General features: G+C 42.1%; 1 protein-coding gene across 1 annotated transcript; it reads right to left on the minus strand.

Moving 5' to 3' along the window:
- Positions 1–5358: 5358 nt before the first annotated feature.
- Positions 5359–15684, minus strand: LOC124270241 (DBH-like monooxygenase protein 1). The gene is given in 11 exon segments (XM_046705279.1): positions 5359–5681; positions 6532–6814; positions 7340–7436; positions 8137–8380; positions 9261–9418; positions 9952–10140; positions 11127–11225; positions 12830–12959; positions 13690–13799; positions 13802–13878; positions 15677–15684. Coding segments are annotated over 11 exon segments (1695 nt in total). The 3' UTR covers positions 5359–5381.
- Positions 15685–19809: the final 4125 nt, after the last annotated feature.

Genomic DNA, 19809 nt, shown 5'->3' on the forward strand with positions numbered 1-19809 from the left:
AGCCTTATTCAACCAGAAATATATTTATGTGTATTGACATCAAGAAATATCAGACGCACATTTGTTCAGCTCCGACTAGGTCTATTAGATTTAAGTATTAATAAAAATAGAAGATTGTCTATAGAAAGAAATATGAGAATTTGTCCATTATGCACTTCATTTATTGAAGATGAAATTCATTTTATATTTGTATGTCCATGTTATGATGATCTTAGAAGAAAATATATTTCAAGTAATTATCTATCAAAATACCCAACAATAGCCTTTGTCTCGATTCTCACTTCCAGAAATGAAACTGTTATCCGTAACCTTTCTCTATTTGTAAAGCATGCTGTTGTCTTGAGAAATGATAGGTTATCCAAGTAATTTCATAATTGCCATTGTATTATGTATTATAGTTATGTATATGTATGTAACTCCTTGTATACGGGCAGGAGGCCTAGAATACAATAAACTTGACTTGACTTGAAAACAATATTTAAAATATGAAGTTTGAACTTTTTCAATACACGAAAAGTATTTAAGCCCCCAAATTTCTGCACCATATAAAAGTATCGGACTTATTTTACAATCAAATATTTTACAAGCTGTTGAGAATGATAAGAATGGATTTCTTATATACATGCCAAGTTTTAACACGATTTCGTTCAAATCAATCTAGAAGAAAATAGTACTACCAAATATTTATAATATGAAACTATTTTTAGTGATGAACCATTATGATACCTTTTTTCAAAGCGATTTATAATACCCACATTTCTAAAGACTACAATTTCTGATTTTTTAAAGTTTATATCAAAACCCCATTTTAAACAAAACGTTTCTAAAATATCTAATTGCCTCTGTAGTCTTTCAACATTATTATCAAAACGCACAACATCATCCGCAAAGAGCAACAGCAACAAATCCACAATATCTTGAGAAATGAATATACCATTTTGACAATTTCGATACATTTCAGTGACAAGATCATTTATGAAGAAAAGAAATAATATCGGGCTTAACATACATCCCTGTCTAACACCAACTGTTGTTTCAAACAAATCTGTTTTGCCAGAATATACTATAATACAGGCTTTCATCGAGCAGCACTGAACATACTTTTAAGAATAACATATATTTTACCATGACAAACGTTTTGACGAAGTGCACACATTACCTCGACATAGCCAAAGACATGTTAAAAGTCTATAAATGCAGCATAAAATCTTTCTTTTAGTTTGCAGAGATATTTTGAAACTAGAGCGTGCAAGGTGAAGATGCTGTCCCCGGTGGAGCAGTCCTGTCTGAATCCAGCCTGGGCTTCAGATATATTTTCGTTTACTTCCATCCACAATCTTACAGCTTGTTTAGCTTGGCCTGATCAAGTGAATACTAATGCATTGCGTGACCGTGTCACAACTGGTTGGGTCTATTATTGTGAAGGGGTGCACTTTTGTCAGTTTATTGTCAACATGTCGGAACAACCGAGACAAGATCCCCGATTGACATGTCAGTGTCGAGAAATCGCCAGCAATGTCTTTATTTTCTTTAAAAAAGAAGCTACAGATGGTTTAATGTTTCCGATTCTGTTTTTAGGCGACTACTGGGACGGAAATGTTGCAGTTGAACATGAAATAGAAAAGTGATATTTGAACTGGATGCAGAGAGTGGAAGCGAGAGTGAATTGGATTGTGAAAGTAACTGACGTCTGTACGTTGTCTGTACGTTGTAAACTAGATAGCATGTGGCTGTATAAACAATTCAGTTAAAACATGAAATGATTGTTTTTTCAGAAGTGTTGTTTTCCGTGACAAGTTCTGTGACGAATCCATGTATGCATGTTTCGCACGAACGCAACATTAATAACATTCTCTTCTCCCCTATTTAATGAAGGTACTCGAGCTGCCGTTTGTGGTATTTGACCTCCCGGGTCATGCTTATGTAGAGTAGCTCAGGTCAAGCTACCAAAAGGGATACATGATGTATACCTCTGTAACTGATGTGTCTCTGCATTTCCAGATTCACACAGTGGGATAACCATGCCTAGATTCCAGTTATCAGGAAATACTCCTGTATAAAAGTCTTATCGAATAAGATGCTCAAGCATGGTCACACCTTAAATATGGCAGAGAAATTTCATCTCATCAGTAAATGGAAAATGTTTCGCAGTTTACCAGTGTGGTTTTCATTAAATCTGTAACAATGGTCCCAATTTCACATATTTCATTTAATTCTTGACTCAATTCTGGATTTATGAATCACCATGAAAGACAGGAATGATATAGTAGCCTTGAGGTGTGCTGAGACATTTCGCAACAACGAAGCTTGCTTGCAACACACGAGTCCTGATTCAGTTTTTTAGAAAGGTGGTGTGTGTGTCACACTCTTGAGAAGGGGGGTTGCACACTTCAGTTTCACGAGAGTTTCAATGGCCATTTAATAAACTTTCAGGACAGGTGTGTGTGTGTGTGTGTGTGTGTGTGTGTGTGTGTGTGTGTGTGTGTGTGTGTGTGTGTGTGTGTGTGTGTGTGTGTGTGTGTGTGTGTGTGTGTGTGTGTGTGTGTGTGTGTGTGTGTGTGTGTGTGTGTGTGTGTGAGTGAGAGTGTGTGTGTGCAAACACAACCCCACCCTCGGATCCGCCTAAATGCTTAGTGGCTATTTTGGAACAGTGCCAGCACAGTATATAGGTCACAACACAGGTACAGGTATACTAACGTAGAACCTAAACAAACATGAGCGGAGGTGTGCCGGGTTAAAAAATTGCATTATTGCGAAATTTGCAGCCTCATTCACATCTACTCATATCCGGCTTGGTTCATCCCGCCGTCGGCGGGTGACTGTTAGATAGTGTTAAACAGTAGAGAAAGAACTAAATACCATTTAGTCATAACGTCACGTGTCTGTTCGTTATAAGATGTCGGTCGGTCTCGAGGTTATAGAGTGTGCATGGCCTCCAGCTTGAATAGCGTCGCGCCTGACAAGTGGCTTCTCTGATCGACCGTTTGATCAAAACTGGATTATTTGCGGTAATCTTAGCTGAAATGATACTAATTAAGACGTGACGAATCACCTACTCGCTTACTCGGATAAATGTTACTCGATTATTAACAAACAACCGTGACACAACTGGAATATTGCGAAATATGTGACGTTATAATCAAGCATGATTGATCACTTATATTCAATGAAACGAGCGAGTGAGTATAGTTTTACACCGCTTTTAGCAATATTCAAGCAATATCATGGTGGGGACACCAGATATGGGCTTCACACATTGTACCCATGTGGGGACTCGAACCCAGGTCTTCGTCGTTTAGCCACAAGATTACCCCACCGCCCCTCAATGAAAAGAGAAGTTTATCATTAAACATGACTTAAAAAGTGGGAATAATGTCTGTTTAAAAGAACACTGTAAATTTCTTAGGCCCAAATAGTGCCAAAACGATTAACGTGACTAATATTAGCATCTATCAAAGTGAACGAGTGTGAGACATGGGCTTTACATTTGCACCTCTGAGGGAATCGAACCAGGGTCTTCGGCGTAACGACCGATCACCATAATCACTAGGCTATCGCATCGCACCTTCTCAAAGACGGCAATTGTTATTATAGTGTAGTACGTGGAAACAAGATATTTGCCACCTTTGTATTTACCTGACAGCCACGTGCACGTGAACCGAGGCACTGAGTTCATTTCCCAGACAGTGGTTAAAAGAAGTCCATGGTACCGAACACAAACAAACAATTCTAAGATCGCCAAAATTGTATACCCATTATCTCCCTGTTGAGAATATCGCCTATATTGACAATGGCGACCATTTTGAATTTTGGCAGCCATCTTGGATGTTGATCGGTTTGTTTTTGTGTTAAGAATTGACGCTTATTGGGACAATGGTGGCCATTTAAACTTTGGGCAGCCATGTTGGATGTTCGGTTGTTAACGTGCTTTTTTCAACAAAGATAATAATTATTGGAAATAGTTGTGTATATCATCATTTGAAGAATCCCGATATATTTTACAATATTTTATTTATTTCACATTATATTTTTTCATGTAAAAACTGTTCCGTGCCCTGAACGTTACCATTTGCTTAATTCGCATCTGAGATATCAGCTTCAGCAATAATTGTTTAAGAATTTTCAGTGATACCGTTTGAGATGTATATCTGTACCTCTCATTGTCGTTATACAGAGGCTCCAGACTTCTTTGTTGAAGCGGCGCTGTTATTTACCCTGTCAACACTCCAGTACCGTACATACAAAGTGAGGATCCCTTGCGCTTTGTTAAGGCTGAAGAGGTTTCCCATGACCTCAAAATGCCTCCAACGCTCATGCATACCTTTTATTGTGTTAAACTCCATGTTTGTTTTTTGGAACAGTTTCCGAGGTTTTGCATACACCATGTTTGTGTCAGATTTGCAGGGGGAATTTGTATTTGGAGTGTGAGTGAGTGAGTCACTGGGCTACCCTACGACCCCATTTTAGCAGGATCCGGTATCGCGGGTTTCACACATTGTACCTATGTGGGTACTTGTCTTTTCTTCAGGTGTCCCTCCGCCGTGATATTGCTGGAATATTGCTGAAAGCGGCTTAAAATCATGCTCACTCACTACTTGTCTTTTTGTACAATTGGCGTCAGAGACACCAGGACTCAGCAATATTCCAGCTATATGACGGTGGTCTGACCAGACACTCCAGTTATCAACATCATGTTTACCACTGCACTCAGCACAAGTTTGTTTAGCGGTCTCTAAATAATCGAGTCTCTAGACAATCCAGTGATCGACAGCATCAGCATCGATCTACGCAACTAGGATACGATGACATGTGTCAACCACGTCAGCAAGCCTGACCACCCGATCCAGTTAGTCGCCTCTTACGACAAACATGGTTTACTGAAAACCAATTCTAACCCGGATCTTCACGGCACTTCGCGAGACCTTGGTACTTCCGGTGACAAACAAAGTTTCATACCTTTTCGAATGGTGTCATGGTTGACAGTAAGGAACTGATACTCCTTGCAGGAATAACAAATTTCCGATCTAACCATCCCCGAATTAGCCAACTATTACGACTGTCAACAACTGTGACAGCCAAGCATGGTCGTACACTTGGTCCGGTCTAGTCAAGTCATATTTGGTGGCCGCACAATTTGAAACCAGAACTGGTTTTTTGAATATACGCTTGTCACCGGAAATCTGGTACCGGAAGTAAGCTGGATCCCGTCTCGTATATCGCAGTTTGGGGCGCGCAAAGGGGAGCTTTAGTATCGGAGTAGCGCCTCGCGAGGCTTACACGCCCCGTAAGCCATCAATGAATGAGACCAACGCTTCATACACTATTCCACCCCACAACAAGAACACTTCATTGCTTGCATGACAGCTGCGGACTACTTTAATTCAGAGAGCTATTTTGTACAGCAACGCCGCCAGGAGAATACTGAAAGAGGTTTCAGCTCTGTGACTGCCTGCTCCGGACACGGGGTACTTCCAGGTGGCCGTGGGGGGCTTGTCCATACACTCACAGGACTCCATGGCAGAGAAGAACTTGACGACGTCCAGGCCTGACGAGAAGATACGCAGCGTGTCTCCAATATAATCTGCCATTTGGCCTCTGAAGCAAGGATGCTCCCGTACTTCCGCTATGGCTGCGGGGCACTCCGTGCGACAACCTCCGTAAGCATTGCAGTTGTCAAGGACCTTTAAAATGAATGAAACATATACATGCACACTTCAGAATACGATCACGTTACAAAATGGTTGAGATGTAATGTAGAGAGGTTGTTTTGCACAATATTCGTATATTTGATGTGTGTAATTTGACTTTCAAAGTTGTTGATATGGTAAGTCATTTTTATAGTTATTAGTGAGTGAGTGAGTTGGGTTTTACGCAGCTTTTAGCAATATTCCAGCAATATCACGACAGAGGTCACTAGGAATGGGCTTCACACATTTTCGCCCATGTGGGTAATCGAACCCGGGTCTTCGGCGTGACGAGCAAACGCTTTAAGCACAGGGCTACCTCACCGCACCTCCTTGTTATTTACATTATTAATATTTACACCAATAAGTACAACTAAAACGCCTTGATAATTATGACCATCATGTCTCATTACCATCAGGGGCCAGTGGGGTAGCCTAGTGGTTAAGGCGTTCGCTCGTTACGCCGAAGGACCGGGTTTGACGATCGGCTATATAGGGCACGGTCTGTAAATAATCGAATCTAGACCAGACAATATAGTGATCAACAGCACGGGCATCGATCAACGCAATTTGGATACGATGACGTGTCAACCATGTCAGCCTGACCACCCGATCCCGTTAAACGCCTCTTACGACAAACATGGGTTCCTTTAGACCCAGTTATAACCCGGATTTTCACGGGTGTGATCGGCATTAAGGGAATAAAGTAAACAGATGTCGACCAGAATACTCTGTCAGAGCGGTGTATTCTTGTTACACTGTGGCGTGGTTTGTAACCGGCATTACTCGTGCCAAGTGTACACTTGCAATTCGCTCGAACGCATTCAGCTTATTACGCTTAACCCACCTTTGAAAACAAACGGTTACGTATCGGATCCGACTGGTTAATGATCATCATCACATCGCAGCCTCTAACTGAAGTTCCGTCAAAATCGCAGAGCTCCAGTTCGTCCCAAGTCACGCACGAGGGCTGTTCCATTGCTTCCGCGGGGTAGAAGGTGAATATACCAAAACACATCTCATCGAATGTCCCTTCGCCATACTGGGCAGTGGTGGACCTCGACGTGGATCGGAAGACACAGGTTGTGTCAAGGCTGTCCCCAGGTTTCAGTTCAATGGGGGGATTGTATCTGAATGAGAATATATACTGTAAAAGCCCCTCGAACGGAGCCCAAACGTTTACTGTTGTCTGTAACTTCATGTATTATTAAAGTCCGAACATTATAGAATTATTTTGGTGATTCAGAAATGTATCAAAAAGTACGAAAATATGTCCTCCACTTACAAAATACATTTTGTTACACACCGAATTAATCTGAATGATTTCATTTGGAAGAAAATGGTTGGCATTAAAGAGGTTTTGTAGTTATGTGATCATTTTCTGTAAAAGTGAATGAGTTAGTGAATGCACCTAACGATGACTTCAAGTAAGGGAGCGTTTGAATTCTACGGTACGTTGCTGTTTTGTTTTAAACACTGATTCTGAATTTTTTTGGAATGGTTAAACAGAAAAGTGTTTTGGATATTATGTACATTTTGCCTCTAAAGTCACTTCACGTAACCATGAAATCCATATTCGATATCAATATGTTTCAGAATTTTCGGCCAGTTTCACAGGGTGTTGGACATTAAAATGGAATTACAGATATACTTACGTGTAAACTTTTGGGTTATCGTAACTATAAATTTCATCCGGAGTCAAGTCTCGCAGTTTCTCGCCATTGCGAAAGAGTTCGACGTTCTGTTGGTAGCCTGAAAATACAGTTTGTCATAAACTGGAGTACATACCAATAATAGGTTTTATTACTATGTTTTGCCTCTATTATGTGCCTGCTGTTCCCCAGTAAGACTAAAGAACCTTTTCAAAATGCTGATTAGTCCGGAGTATACTTTTCACTCACACTCATCTATTCACACAGGAGTCTACATATACGTTCAATTATCTTGAATGCAACGTCAACTGCCATCTCAATTAACTGTTTATAACATTTTAATCCTCCAGATTAACTTCTCTGAACACAGCATATTATTCGGTTTGACCACTATAATTAATTTGTGACGTCATAAACAATGCTTGACGTGACATACTTTGTTCTCCGACTTGAAGCAATGTGACGTCACATCGCTTTGACTGGCCAATCAGCATATAGAATCGCTAAACTCGTCAACATCTATCCTCGTGATCCGTGAAGATCCGGGTCAGAATTGATCTTCAGTAACCCATGCTTGTCGTGAGAGGCGCCTAACGGGATTGGGTGGTCAGGCTCGCTGACTTGGTTGACACATGTCATCGTATCCCTTTTGCGTAGACTGATGTTCATGGTGTTGATCACTGGATTGTCTTGTTCAGACTCGTTTATTTATAGACCGCCACCATATAGCTGGAATATTGCTGAGTGCGGCGTAAAACAAAATCACTCACTCTATCGGTATAATGGCATTTAGTTCCTACCCAGGTAGTGCATATGGTTCCAGCCTGTCATAAGGTGTACTGGTTGAGACAGGATCATCCGGGTACATTCAGGGGAACAGGTAGACTTCTTGACCACCCTGGGCATGCCAGGTGGGATCACCAGGCGCGTCTCGCCAGTCAAGAAGTATGCTGCGTTGTAGCGTCTCAGTTGCTTAGTAATGAACAGGGTTAGGCCAGAGCTGTCAATGTAGTCCGTCCTCTTTTGTGGGTTCGTCCAGTGGAACTGTAAAACAATGCTGAGCTATTTGATTCAGGTTAGAACAGTGAACCTGTGAAGATCCCGGTTAGAATTCGTCTTCAACAAACCATGCTTGTCGTAAGAGGCGACTAACGGGATGGGGTCTGTCAGGATCGCTGACTTCATTGACACGTCATCGTATCTGCGTAGATCGATGCTGATGCTGTTGATCACTGGATTGCCTGTTCCAGACAAGATTACTTTTCAGACCGCCGTCATATAGCTGGAATATTGCTGAGTGCGGCGTAAAACAACAAGAAAGCAAACAAGTAGAAACAAGCAAACCTAGCGATAAGGTGATCGTAATTTCCATGCCTTAACACAGATTGATGGCTATCCTTCCGATGAGGTTGTTTTGCATAACTACACTCAGATTCCAGCAGCCTGCATGAGACCACGGAGGGTCAAGCTGGTTGATTTGATTGAGAGCGTGTCAAACGAACGTGTTGGATATAGTTGCTCATGATATCAATCACAGGTTTTTCTGGACCAGGCTCGATTATTGACATTACGCGGTTATGTAACTGGAATATTGTTGATGTTGGCGTTAAACAAAACATCAACACTGAAGTTACATATTAGACGTCTCGGGGGCATGAATTCACAGTGGTGAGTTACGTCCCTTAGCTCTAACAGGATCTAGTCGGAGAGGGATTTACCTATGAGTGAGTAAATCTGTGACGTCATAGTCAGAATTTCAGCCATTTGACGACAAAAACATTATGTACATGCCAGTAACCGGTTTTAATACTAAATACATTTCATTGACGTATCAATATTTGCACTTGATATTACATGATTACATTGTATATAAACATTAAAACAAGGCCGAAGACTACTGTTAGTTATGTCAAGTACAACTCACCTGCATGCTGATCCTAGTAATCCCAGCCAGCTTGCCTATTCTGAAGCCTGCCTCCGGATACACGCATTCTCCTGGCATTCCTAGCGTCCAGACTTGCAGGGTCTTTTGACAACCAGCCGATGCCATATTACACACTTCAGGCTTGCTTAATGGGGTACCTGAATGCATAAAACCTCAGTATTACACTATATCCAGGTCCAGGGTCTAGATTTTCGAAGCTCCCTTAGCGCTAAGATAGTCGTAAGTTAATGTTAATGTATGGCACTTGCGACCATCTTAACACTAGGGGAGCTTCGAAAATCTTAGTTGAGGGTTCCTGGATAAATGTTCCGCAATTCCCAAGCAGTAGTACCAGCGGGAACCGTGAAGACCCGGTTAGAAATGGCCTTCAGCAACCCATGCTTGTCGTAAGTGGCGACTAACGGGATCGGGATCGGGTGGTTTGGCTTGCTGACTTGGTTGACACATGTCATCGTATCCCAATTGCGTAGAACGATGCTCATGATGTTGTGCTCTGGATTGTCTGGTCCAGACTGGATTATTTACAGATCGCCGCCATAAGGCTGGGATATTGCTGAGTGCGGTGTAAAACAACAACCAAACATACAAAGAAACTACCAGTGGTCTCTTACCGAACTTTTGCGGTAGGTGCGGCAGCTGCGGTAGTTTTGCGGTAATAGATGACACTTACTTGTAGCGTCACATCCGGTGACGACGAGGTGGTGCATGACGTTGGCGTTGTCGATGAAGGGTTTGCTGCCTATCAGATGGTACTCAGCATCTTCTTCAAGCATGTCAAGCTCGAATGTGAAGCACATGTAGGTGGTCTGTTCAGGCGGGACAACAGTAGGGGGGAACCGCAGCGTTATGTTCCTCACACCTGTTACATAGAAACATCTTCAGAAACTGCAACTTCGTTAATACGGACAGTTTCCATTGAACGAAGAAGAAGTTAATGTCCCACCAATTCTGTTACATGACGTTTGTTAATTTGTTGATGGGGCACCTTGAACGTATGTTATTGTCACCGGATCAATCGAAGCATGGAAGAAATGAGGTTTTTTTTACTGGTCTATTATGAAACTAGTTTAGGGGGCGATGTGGCTTAGTGGGTAAAGTGTTCGCTCGTCAGGCCGAAGACCAAGGTTCGATTCCCCACATGGGTACAATGTATGAAGCCTAGTTCTGGTGCCCCCATCGTGATATAGCGGGAATATATCAGATCTGAAAATGACATTAAACAATCATCAATTGTCTGCCATGCCAAGAGAAATGATATGAAAGAACAGGGCGTTCCTTTTTTCCGTAAATTATCGGATAGACCAATTCCCAAATATCGGAATTCTGCCATGAAGTAATGTGTAAAAACAGCTAGTCTCTGAAATCAACTTATTTTATAGAAAAAAATATTTTTTAAATTAGAATTAAGTACAATAAAAAGGAGTCCAAAGACTGTCGTCATTTTCAGAAACTGTGGAATTCAAGTCTTGCCACACATTCTAGACTTGCTTGGGCTACATTGGGTATATTTGTTTCAGGGTCTGTATGAGAGACTAATAGAAAGGTAGTTGCACCATGCACTTATTACAAGCACGTGACTGCAGCGACGTCAAACAAACCGACGGAACCACTATATATATACACGAAATTCTTCAAAGGTATTTAGAAGGTGGTGTACAAGGCAATCTTATGGATAACAACGTTTTCTTCATCCATCCCAAGAAGGTACAAGAACTAGCCCAGAAACGTCAAATAAATTGTGAGAAACAAATAAAGAAGTTGTTATCCATAAGGTTCGTCTTGTATCACGATACATACGCTTGATCAGTCACGTGGTGTTGTGTGACCAGAAGGTATGTCACGTACCCTGACTGTTGACACCGTCACATACAAACTCTCCTGTTTCACACGTGACGTCCTGGTTGGCTTGTCGGCATTGTTCGCTGCCCCATGGGTCACAGACACCTAAAATGAATGAAAGGCAAGTTATGTTCTGTGTCAGCTTTTATGGAAAACAGTACTACCCGTGAAGACCCGATTTAGAATTGGTCTTCAGTAACCCATGCTTGTCGTAAGAGGCGCCTAACGGTATCTGGTGGTCAGGCTCGCTGACCTTGTTGACACATGCCATCGTATCCCAATTGCGTAGACTCCATATTAAAGACCGCCGCCATTTAACTGAAATATTGCTGCGGGCGGCGTTAAACAACAACAAAACCAAACCAATTTTACCGGCTTTCCTCCAAAACAGTACATTTGGGGTTTCCGTTTAATCAAGAATTTATCTCAGTGTTTTTTGCATTCATAAAAGAGTATATATAAATATAGGTGTATAGTGAGTGAATGAGTATCGCTTTACGCCGCGTTTAGCAATATTTCAGCAATATCGCGGCGGGAGACACCAGAAATCGGCTTCACGCTGTTCTCATGTTGGGAGTCGAACCCGGATCTTCAGCGTGACGAGCGGACGCTTTAGCCATTAGGCTACCCCATCGCCCCCTATGACGACAAACACACACTGATATATTTAATTATAAACAAATACGTAAACTATAAGAACTTCACAACAGGGGCGGTGGGGTAGCCCAGGGGTTAATGCATTTAATTGCCTGTCACGCCGAAGATCCGGGTTCGATTCTCCACATGGGTACAATGTGTGAAGCCTATTTCTGGTGTTCCCCGCCGTGATATTGCTGGAATATTGATAAAAGCGGCGTAAAACCATACTCACTCACTCACTTACTGAAGAAACCCCCGAGCAAAGGAACACCTGTACTACTGATATCAATGGGGTATATCGGGCTCAGTGCCTACAATATTATTTTGTTCCCGAAAGGCAGAATTGAAAGAAAATATGTTGACCATCGTGTTATGACGGTACTGTATATTCTTGAAACAATTTATAAGATAAATGAGATAAATGAAATATATAAATGTTATATTTAGGATCACATTTTCTAACGAAAGTACAGATTCTGGTACTATTATAGTTGAGTCAAATCCGGGATTCGAACCCACACTCTCAGATTGAGGCATCTAATCGCCAGCTCATTATGCCGCGATCTAACCCACTCAGCCACTGCAACGTCCACGTCATTTCGAAACGCACATGACCCATTGGCTTCAGGCATCACATTTCAACTTGCAGAGTTGCGCCCCCTGTCGTGCCAGGCACTTATAATCGTGGGTTCGATCCCCAAATACGAGCTATATCATCGGAATGCCCCCACTCGCGGGTTTCAGCAAAAGATAAATGCACGTGGTGCTCATCATACGGGAATCTTTTTCACAGATTCAAACCTGTTTTCAAAGTGTTAAACACGTTACTGTGTCCCAGGCAGTTATATGTTAAACAAACACAGTCAGCTATGTATATAATGCCGCCATACAGAATATTGCTGAATGCAATACCAACCAATGTATATAGTGGTACGGGACTTCATTGATTGTAGATTTGTCTTCACTAAAGTTCATGTACTGTCGGAAAAACTATGAAATCCTCATGTCACAACCGAAATTAAAAATATAATAATTTAATCAACCAAATTACAACGTTTCATTTAAAATACCTGGATGACTGATGCCGTCTGATAATTCAGGGAAGGTGCCCTTTCTCCACACGCAGTTGGGGTCACCCAGCTCTTGACCGTTGGTCATCCCGTCCCCGTCCGAGTCCAGGCGGCACAACTCCTCGGTCCACTGGTCAGGGCAGATTGGTCAGTTAAGGTGACAATAAACAACGATGGCCCGCAGAGCAAAGGTTTCTAACGCAGAAAAAACTCCAGATCTAAAATTTACCAATATACTTTGAGGCGGTGGGGTAGCCTAGTGGTTAAAGCGTTCGCTCTTCACGCCGAAACCCCGGGTTCGATTCCCCACATGGGTACAATGTGTGAAGCGCATTTCTGCTGTTCCCCGCCGTGATATTGCTTGAATATTGCTGAAAGCGGCGTAAAACTATACTCACTCACCAATATTCTTTATGAAAATCGTGTACATGTAGTTGTGTTTCTTCTTTCGCCATTCAGTTCAAATATTGTTATCTAATCATGATGTTCCCTAGCACCGTGCAAGGTTTTCTGCTTGAATCCAGCGGGGAAAAGTCACATAGTGTTAGAATTGATTTTTGGTGGCCATCTTGGACGCCATCTTGGATATTTCACAAAATAGGCAAAAACATCGGGCACACCACAAATATGTTTTATCGTGATATTCCCCAGCACTTTGCCTAGATCGATGTTCATGCTGTTGATCACTGGATTGTCTTATCCAGACTCGTTTATTTACAAACATCCACCATATAGCTGGAATATTGCTGAGTGCGGCGTTAAACAACAATCAATCAGCTGATCTCCTGACATGAACCCAATCGAACATATGTGACAGGCACGTGAAAAGGCAAATAGTACTTTTATGGAATTGTGCTTACACTATGATATCGAGCGAAGTCCAGTCCAAATGGGTTCTTTGGTCCGCCCCCGAGAGGGTTGTCGTGCCCGACTCCCCACCATAAGTAGTTGGGTTTACAAGGGTGGGGACGCGATCTCCGTTTGGGATCTCGTCCTGGTAGAAACGGTAGGCGGATGTCGTCGCCACCAGCAGTAGAATGGGTAGAACGCTGAGGGTGAGGGAAGAACATCAATTATAATGTCATTGAAAGCGAAATACAAACAAAAGACACAAGTGACAGAAATATCACGAACATGTAATAATATTACCTGACGAGCTAAAAATCACTCTCGACTCACGATTAAACTGAAAATTCCTCTCTCATCTAAATGAACGCGACAAAACTATTGACTCATTTTGTAGTGCTGATAACTATGGTCATGTGACGTTTACAAAACCCGTCAGTTTCAGGATTCTGACATACAGTCTTCAAAAAAACCACATAGTATCAATAGCCCAGCACAATGTCAATATCTGGTGTAACATCCGCCAACTGCAAAAAACTTTGCCGATCCCTGACTGTATATGACGTTGAATTTGACGTTGCAAACTTGTGTTCCATTCTTGATGGGGGGAGCGTTCCAATACATCAAGATTTTGTACTGGAAGATCTCTGGCGTGGTCTGCGAAGCCTAACGTCTAATCTCTATGGGGTTGCGATATGGACTCCAAGGGCCTCTTGACCTAAGTAAACGTAAACGGCACGTGCACGATGTGACCTAACATTACCATCCATGAAGCCCGGTATTGTGTTCAGAGGATGGTTATCGAAATGTGGTACAACAACCCAGTCTAGGATGGTAGAGATGTACTAATGTCCATTCAGATTTTGTTTACAGTCATGTAAACCCACACCATCAATGAACCCCTGCCAACACGGTACTTGCTTCCAGATATTCCGTTCTGCAGTATTTATGCGTCACCAAACACGAGCTCGAGCATCAGTCATGAACAAAAGAAATCTTCTTTCGTCCGACCAGTGAGCCCTTCTCCATGACCTGATGATCCAGTGGCTTCGAGTTTAAAACCATGCTGACCGTTATGCCTTGTGCTCTGGGGATGACTTATGGGTCGTCTGGCTTTAGACCCGGCCGATTTCAGGCGATTTGGGACCATCCTGTTGGACAGGCGACGACGTGATTCTGAGAACGTATGTCTCCTCCCCAGGGGTTGTCGATGTCAAACTGAACGCTGACAGTCCCTGACGTCATTAGTGAGCTGATGTTTTCTGGCCAATCGCTGATAGTCGGTGGATGACAACCAGCATCTCTTGCAGTAAAGCCCCCGAGTAGGTTACGGGACTTTGCGAGACCTCAGTACTTCCGGTGACAAACAACGTTCCATACCTTTTCGAATGGTCTCATGGTTGTCAGTTGACAGTTAGAAACCGATAATCCTTGCAGGAATAACAAACTTCCGATCTAACCATCCCCAAATTAGCCAACTATTACGACTGTCAACAGCTGTGACAACCAGTGGCTGTGCACTTGATCCGGTCTAGTAAAGTCATACTTGGCGGTCGCGCAATATGGAACCAGAACTGGTTCTTTAATATACGCTTGTCACCGGAAATCTGGTACCGGAAGTATTCGGGGTCCCGTCTCACAAAATTGGCGCGCGCAAGGCGAGCCGGGAACGAGCCTAGTACCGGAAGCAGCACCTCGCAAGACTAACAGGCCCTAAGACTTACAGGCCCTATCTTTGATCAATTGTAAGGCGAGCATTAACTGAAATATTTGCTTAATGGCGGGTACAAATATTGAACGTGATGCCCGATTTATGATCGTGCACGTGCATATCTAAACTAAATTTATGTTGCGCCCGAAGAGTCTACATAACCATACAGACAAACAAAATTATGATGTGAATATATATGGCTATATATGAGAGTTAAAAGTGATAGGCGTTGCGATACTTTTTCCATGTGTATATACACCTGATTGATATTACCAACAGGTTAACACTACCTGGCCATTTAAATCATTTCATCCATTACATGTGTATTGTTTAAGTAGATTTGGGTTAGAGCGTTAGCTAGTCACTAGTATGGAGTTATTTTCCCAAATGAAGCCCATTTCTGGTGTCCCCCGTTGTGATGTTGCTGGAATATTGCTATAAGCGGCGTAAAACCAAACTCAGTCAGTCAGTCTTTTCCCAAAATTGGTACAGTGTCTGAAGCCCATTTTTGATGTCCCCCATAATAACATTGCTTGGTCTTGCTAAGAGCGGCGTTAAACCACATTCGTTCCTCCAATCGATGCACAGAGACCCGACTTTGTGTACAAACTGTTTATAGAAATTGCGCATGGTTACATCCTTGGTTACAAGTACATCCAACCCAAGCGAGGGGGAGGATCACATTTCATTGTACACAAAAGAGGCAAGAATGGAAACCTGTTTTAGGGGCACGCCCCGGCCAGTAGTGAACTCAAAACAGGTTCAGTTCATTGTGTGCTGGATATTATGTATGTACACTCGCTCTTTTAAAGGCTGAGAAACCATAATGTTTATGTCAAATGAACGAACTAACGGAATGGCCATTACTCTGCAGTTTATTCAATTGTTTCTAGCACGTGGTTTACAGATGAGACTGAAAGGGTTAAATTTAGCTTAATAATTTCGCGAAAAAAGAAATAAAAGTCTTATTCATAGTGTATGTTTATCATATACCCATGCTCATCGACATGCTGCTGCCACCGAGACTGAAGGAAACATGTCCTATTTGAGGAGGGTATCGACCTAACAGTCACTAATACTGTTCGAGAGGTAAGAATTAGACCCAGAAGAGCGGTATCTGTACCAGTATTGAAACGTTTGACGACAACGTATGTTATGGGCAAACACCGGGTAGACATGGCGGTGAGTCTGGTTCAGTGACGACTTCTTCCCCAACGCCAAGATGGAAGACAACGCTACCGACGTCGAACTGCAGCCGATGCTGCTGCGATATGTGACGATGTTATCGGCCGTATCCTACTCGCGGATATCTGACATGGTGCTGGGTCGGAGGAATCTGACTGCAAACTGGCACGTCGACCAAATTGTTAATGTCATCTTATTCAAAAGTCAATGTTTCGCCATGGTCTTACAGATCTGATCCTGGCAAAGCCTTGCAGGATGACCTCGAAAGACGTGGACATCAACGTCATAATACGCCACAGATACTTCCACAACAAGTAACCCACTGCAGGAGAGTGGAGAGAATTCGCATGACAGAATTCCACACGACAGAATTTCACCTGACAGAATCAGTAGACGTTTTCAGTCTGTGCCAAGGAAAGGTGAAATGGGGTTTAACGTCGTACTTATGAATATTTCGCTCATATGACGACGTGCATGTGTGTGTATGTGTGGCTGCTTGTACTAGCCCAGACTTAAGCTGGTTTAATAGTGCTAGCCCACTGAGATACCATGCTGCAGTGAAGCATGAATAAACCACTCAGACACATTATACTCCCAGCCGACCAGTCCTTGTTGTACCCATTAATGCAGGGCGCCACTCAGTCATCAACAAGTACCGTATTTTAACGTCTGGTATGATACGGCCGGGGATCAAACCCGCGACCTCCCGCTCTCCGGGCGGACACTCCAAGGAGGTGTTAGGTAAGTAACAGCAGACGGTAATTTAATGCGAAACGGTCACGCTGGAATAAGAAAAACTATTTGTTTAGGATTTCCACTAATCTTGAGCTTAGCTCACTGATTAAAGGGTAAATAAGTATATACTAAACCTTTTCGCTTATAACGTGAGTGGTATATTCCACACAGCATAGAGCAAACACAAACACATACATACACACACACATATAAATATTCTCCCTCTCTCTCCCCTCTCTCTCTCTGTCTGTCTCTCTCCCTCCCCTCTCTCCTTCTCCCTGACTCTCTCTCTCCTTCCCTCCTTCTCTCCCTCCCTCTCACTCGCGCTCACTCTCTCTATCACACCAATATAAAGACTTACCCGGAGTAAAACATGGCGCTGTGATATACTAAACCTTGATGGGACTACGCTCGCTGGTACCTCTACTCGCGTTATTGACAAGGTTCAACGTAGACAAACACTCTCCTATACAGGGAGGACACGGTAGGAATGACGAATCCAGTCTAAAAGCTTTGCGACATCCTTTAACCGCAACACATCTGAACATTTATACTTGATCTTTTTTTAGGAACTTACACATGTCACAGGCATTGTCTACCCTTAAAGCATATGCACATGATATTACCTTATATGGTGTTGTTTGTTGTGGATTTCTAAACATTTCAATGGATTGTGAAATCGTCGATGAAGGAGGGTAAAGAGAGCACTGTTTGCTCCACAAAATATAGAAGCAACTATTTATAGTACCCTCACACTGTAGTAGTCCGCTGACATAGTGCTCTGAAAATGTTGTAGATTTCAAACTAATTGTTGTCGATTTCAAACTGATTGTTGTCGATTTCAAACTGATTGTTTGGTATGATCTTTAACCAATAAATATTAGTGATATAATTGTTCTTCTTAACACTAAGATGCTATTTCTTGTAATCAAAGGTTTAGTGGTGGTAACATCAACTATGTGATATTGTTGTTTAAAGCGTCAGAGACATTACAGCATGTTGGCAGTGGCCTATGAGCAGCTGATTGACATCGGGCTGGGACGCATGTAGGTCCGGATATATGAGGTATCACTACAGATGCAAATCATTTAAAAACATATCTTAGTCATACCTCGACTGTCGTCATGTGAATCAGATATAGATTATATTTAACACCGAACCAGTTACATGTATTTATATTAGTTCACTATGAGCTTGTTTGTGATGTTAAGTACCTTTGATGTGCCCGGGAATGAGTGCAATATGGGCACATCTAATTCATTTACATAATTATTGAATAATGACTGAGATATTGTGCGTATACATGTATACGTACATATGTTCATAAATATACATATTTCTTTTCATAAATATTACATTTTTATTCATAAATATAATTACATTTAGTCATGATATTATGTATCATGATTATTGAAGTTGTGCAAGCAGTCTTACCTTAAGTGAGAATGCAAGTCGGCGATCAGTCAAAGTGATGTTTCAATGTTCCTTTGTGAGGTGAAATGTGTTGATAGAAAGTTGATGACGATTTTCCATGTTTAAAGTGTGCATTCTGACATAATGACCAGTGAAGATCCGGGTTAGATTTGGTCCTAAGCAACTCATGCTTGTCGCAAGAGGCGACTAACGAGATCGGGTGGTCAAGTTCGCTGTTTTGGTGGACACATGTCGTCATATCTGAGTTGCGTAAATCGATGCTGATGCTGTTGATCACTGGATTGTCTAGAGACTCGATTATTTAGAGACCGCTAAACATACTTGTGCTGAGTGCGGCGGTAAACAACAACCACTCAATTGATGACATGAACCCCATCGAACACACGTGGTAGGCACGGGAAAAGGCAAGTAGTACCACCAGTCAACCGTCAACACCAGATCTCAGAAATGGAAAAATGGGAATTGACATGGCCTGCATCAATTCACGAGGTGGCCATACATTTGTACTCAATACAAAACCGATTATCTATGGAGCTGGATTTCATTATCGATAGCTGGAAATATCGTCGATAGAATTATGAACGATTATCGATATGAAAAGTGTGTTATCGATAACATCGGACATTAACATGCGTGACAGAAACAAGTTTTAATTTTCTCACATAATATTATACTAAGTTAGGACTTTATTCAAGGTCTGCGTCGAAATCATGTTCAGGACGCTGTTTTGTTAGTAGTCCATGCAAAACATGTCACCACTCAGAGATATGAAACATGTTTATTTCTTTCAGACCTTTTCGGCATTTTGGCTCAAAGTTACGTCTCCCATATTTGTCGATAATTGCTCGATATTTAGTAAATGATTTCCGATCTTTATGACCTATATCAATAACAAGCTCTAATGGTTCCTGACGTATTGTATATTACAAGTCCGTTCTTAACAAGTGTTTGGACAACAGCAAGCTCTAATGGTTCCTGACGTATTGTATATTACAAGTCCGTTCTTAACAAGTGTTTTGACAACAGCCAGCTCTAATGGTTCCTGACGTATTGTATATTACAAGTCCGT

Source organism: Haliotis rubra, unplaced genomic scaffold (genome assembly GCF_003918875.1).
Source record: "Haliotis rubra isolate DU_JTF1 unplaced genomic scaffold, ASM391887v1 Scf150, whole genome shotgun sequence".
In the NCBI taxonomy this organism is placed as follows: Eukaryota; Metazoa; Mollusca; class Gastropoda; order Lepetellida; family Haliotidae; genus Haliotis; species Haliotis rubra.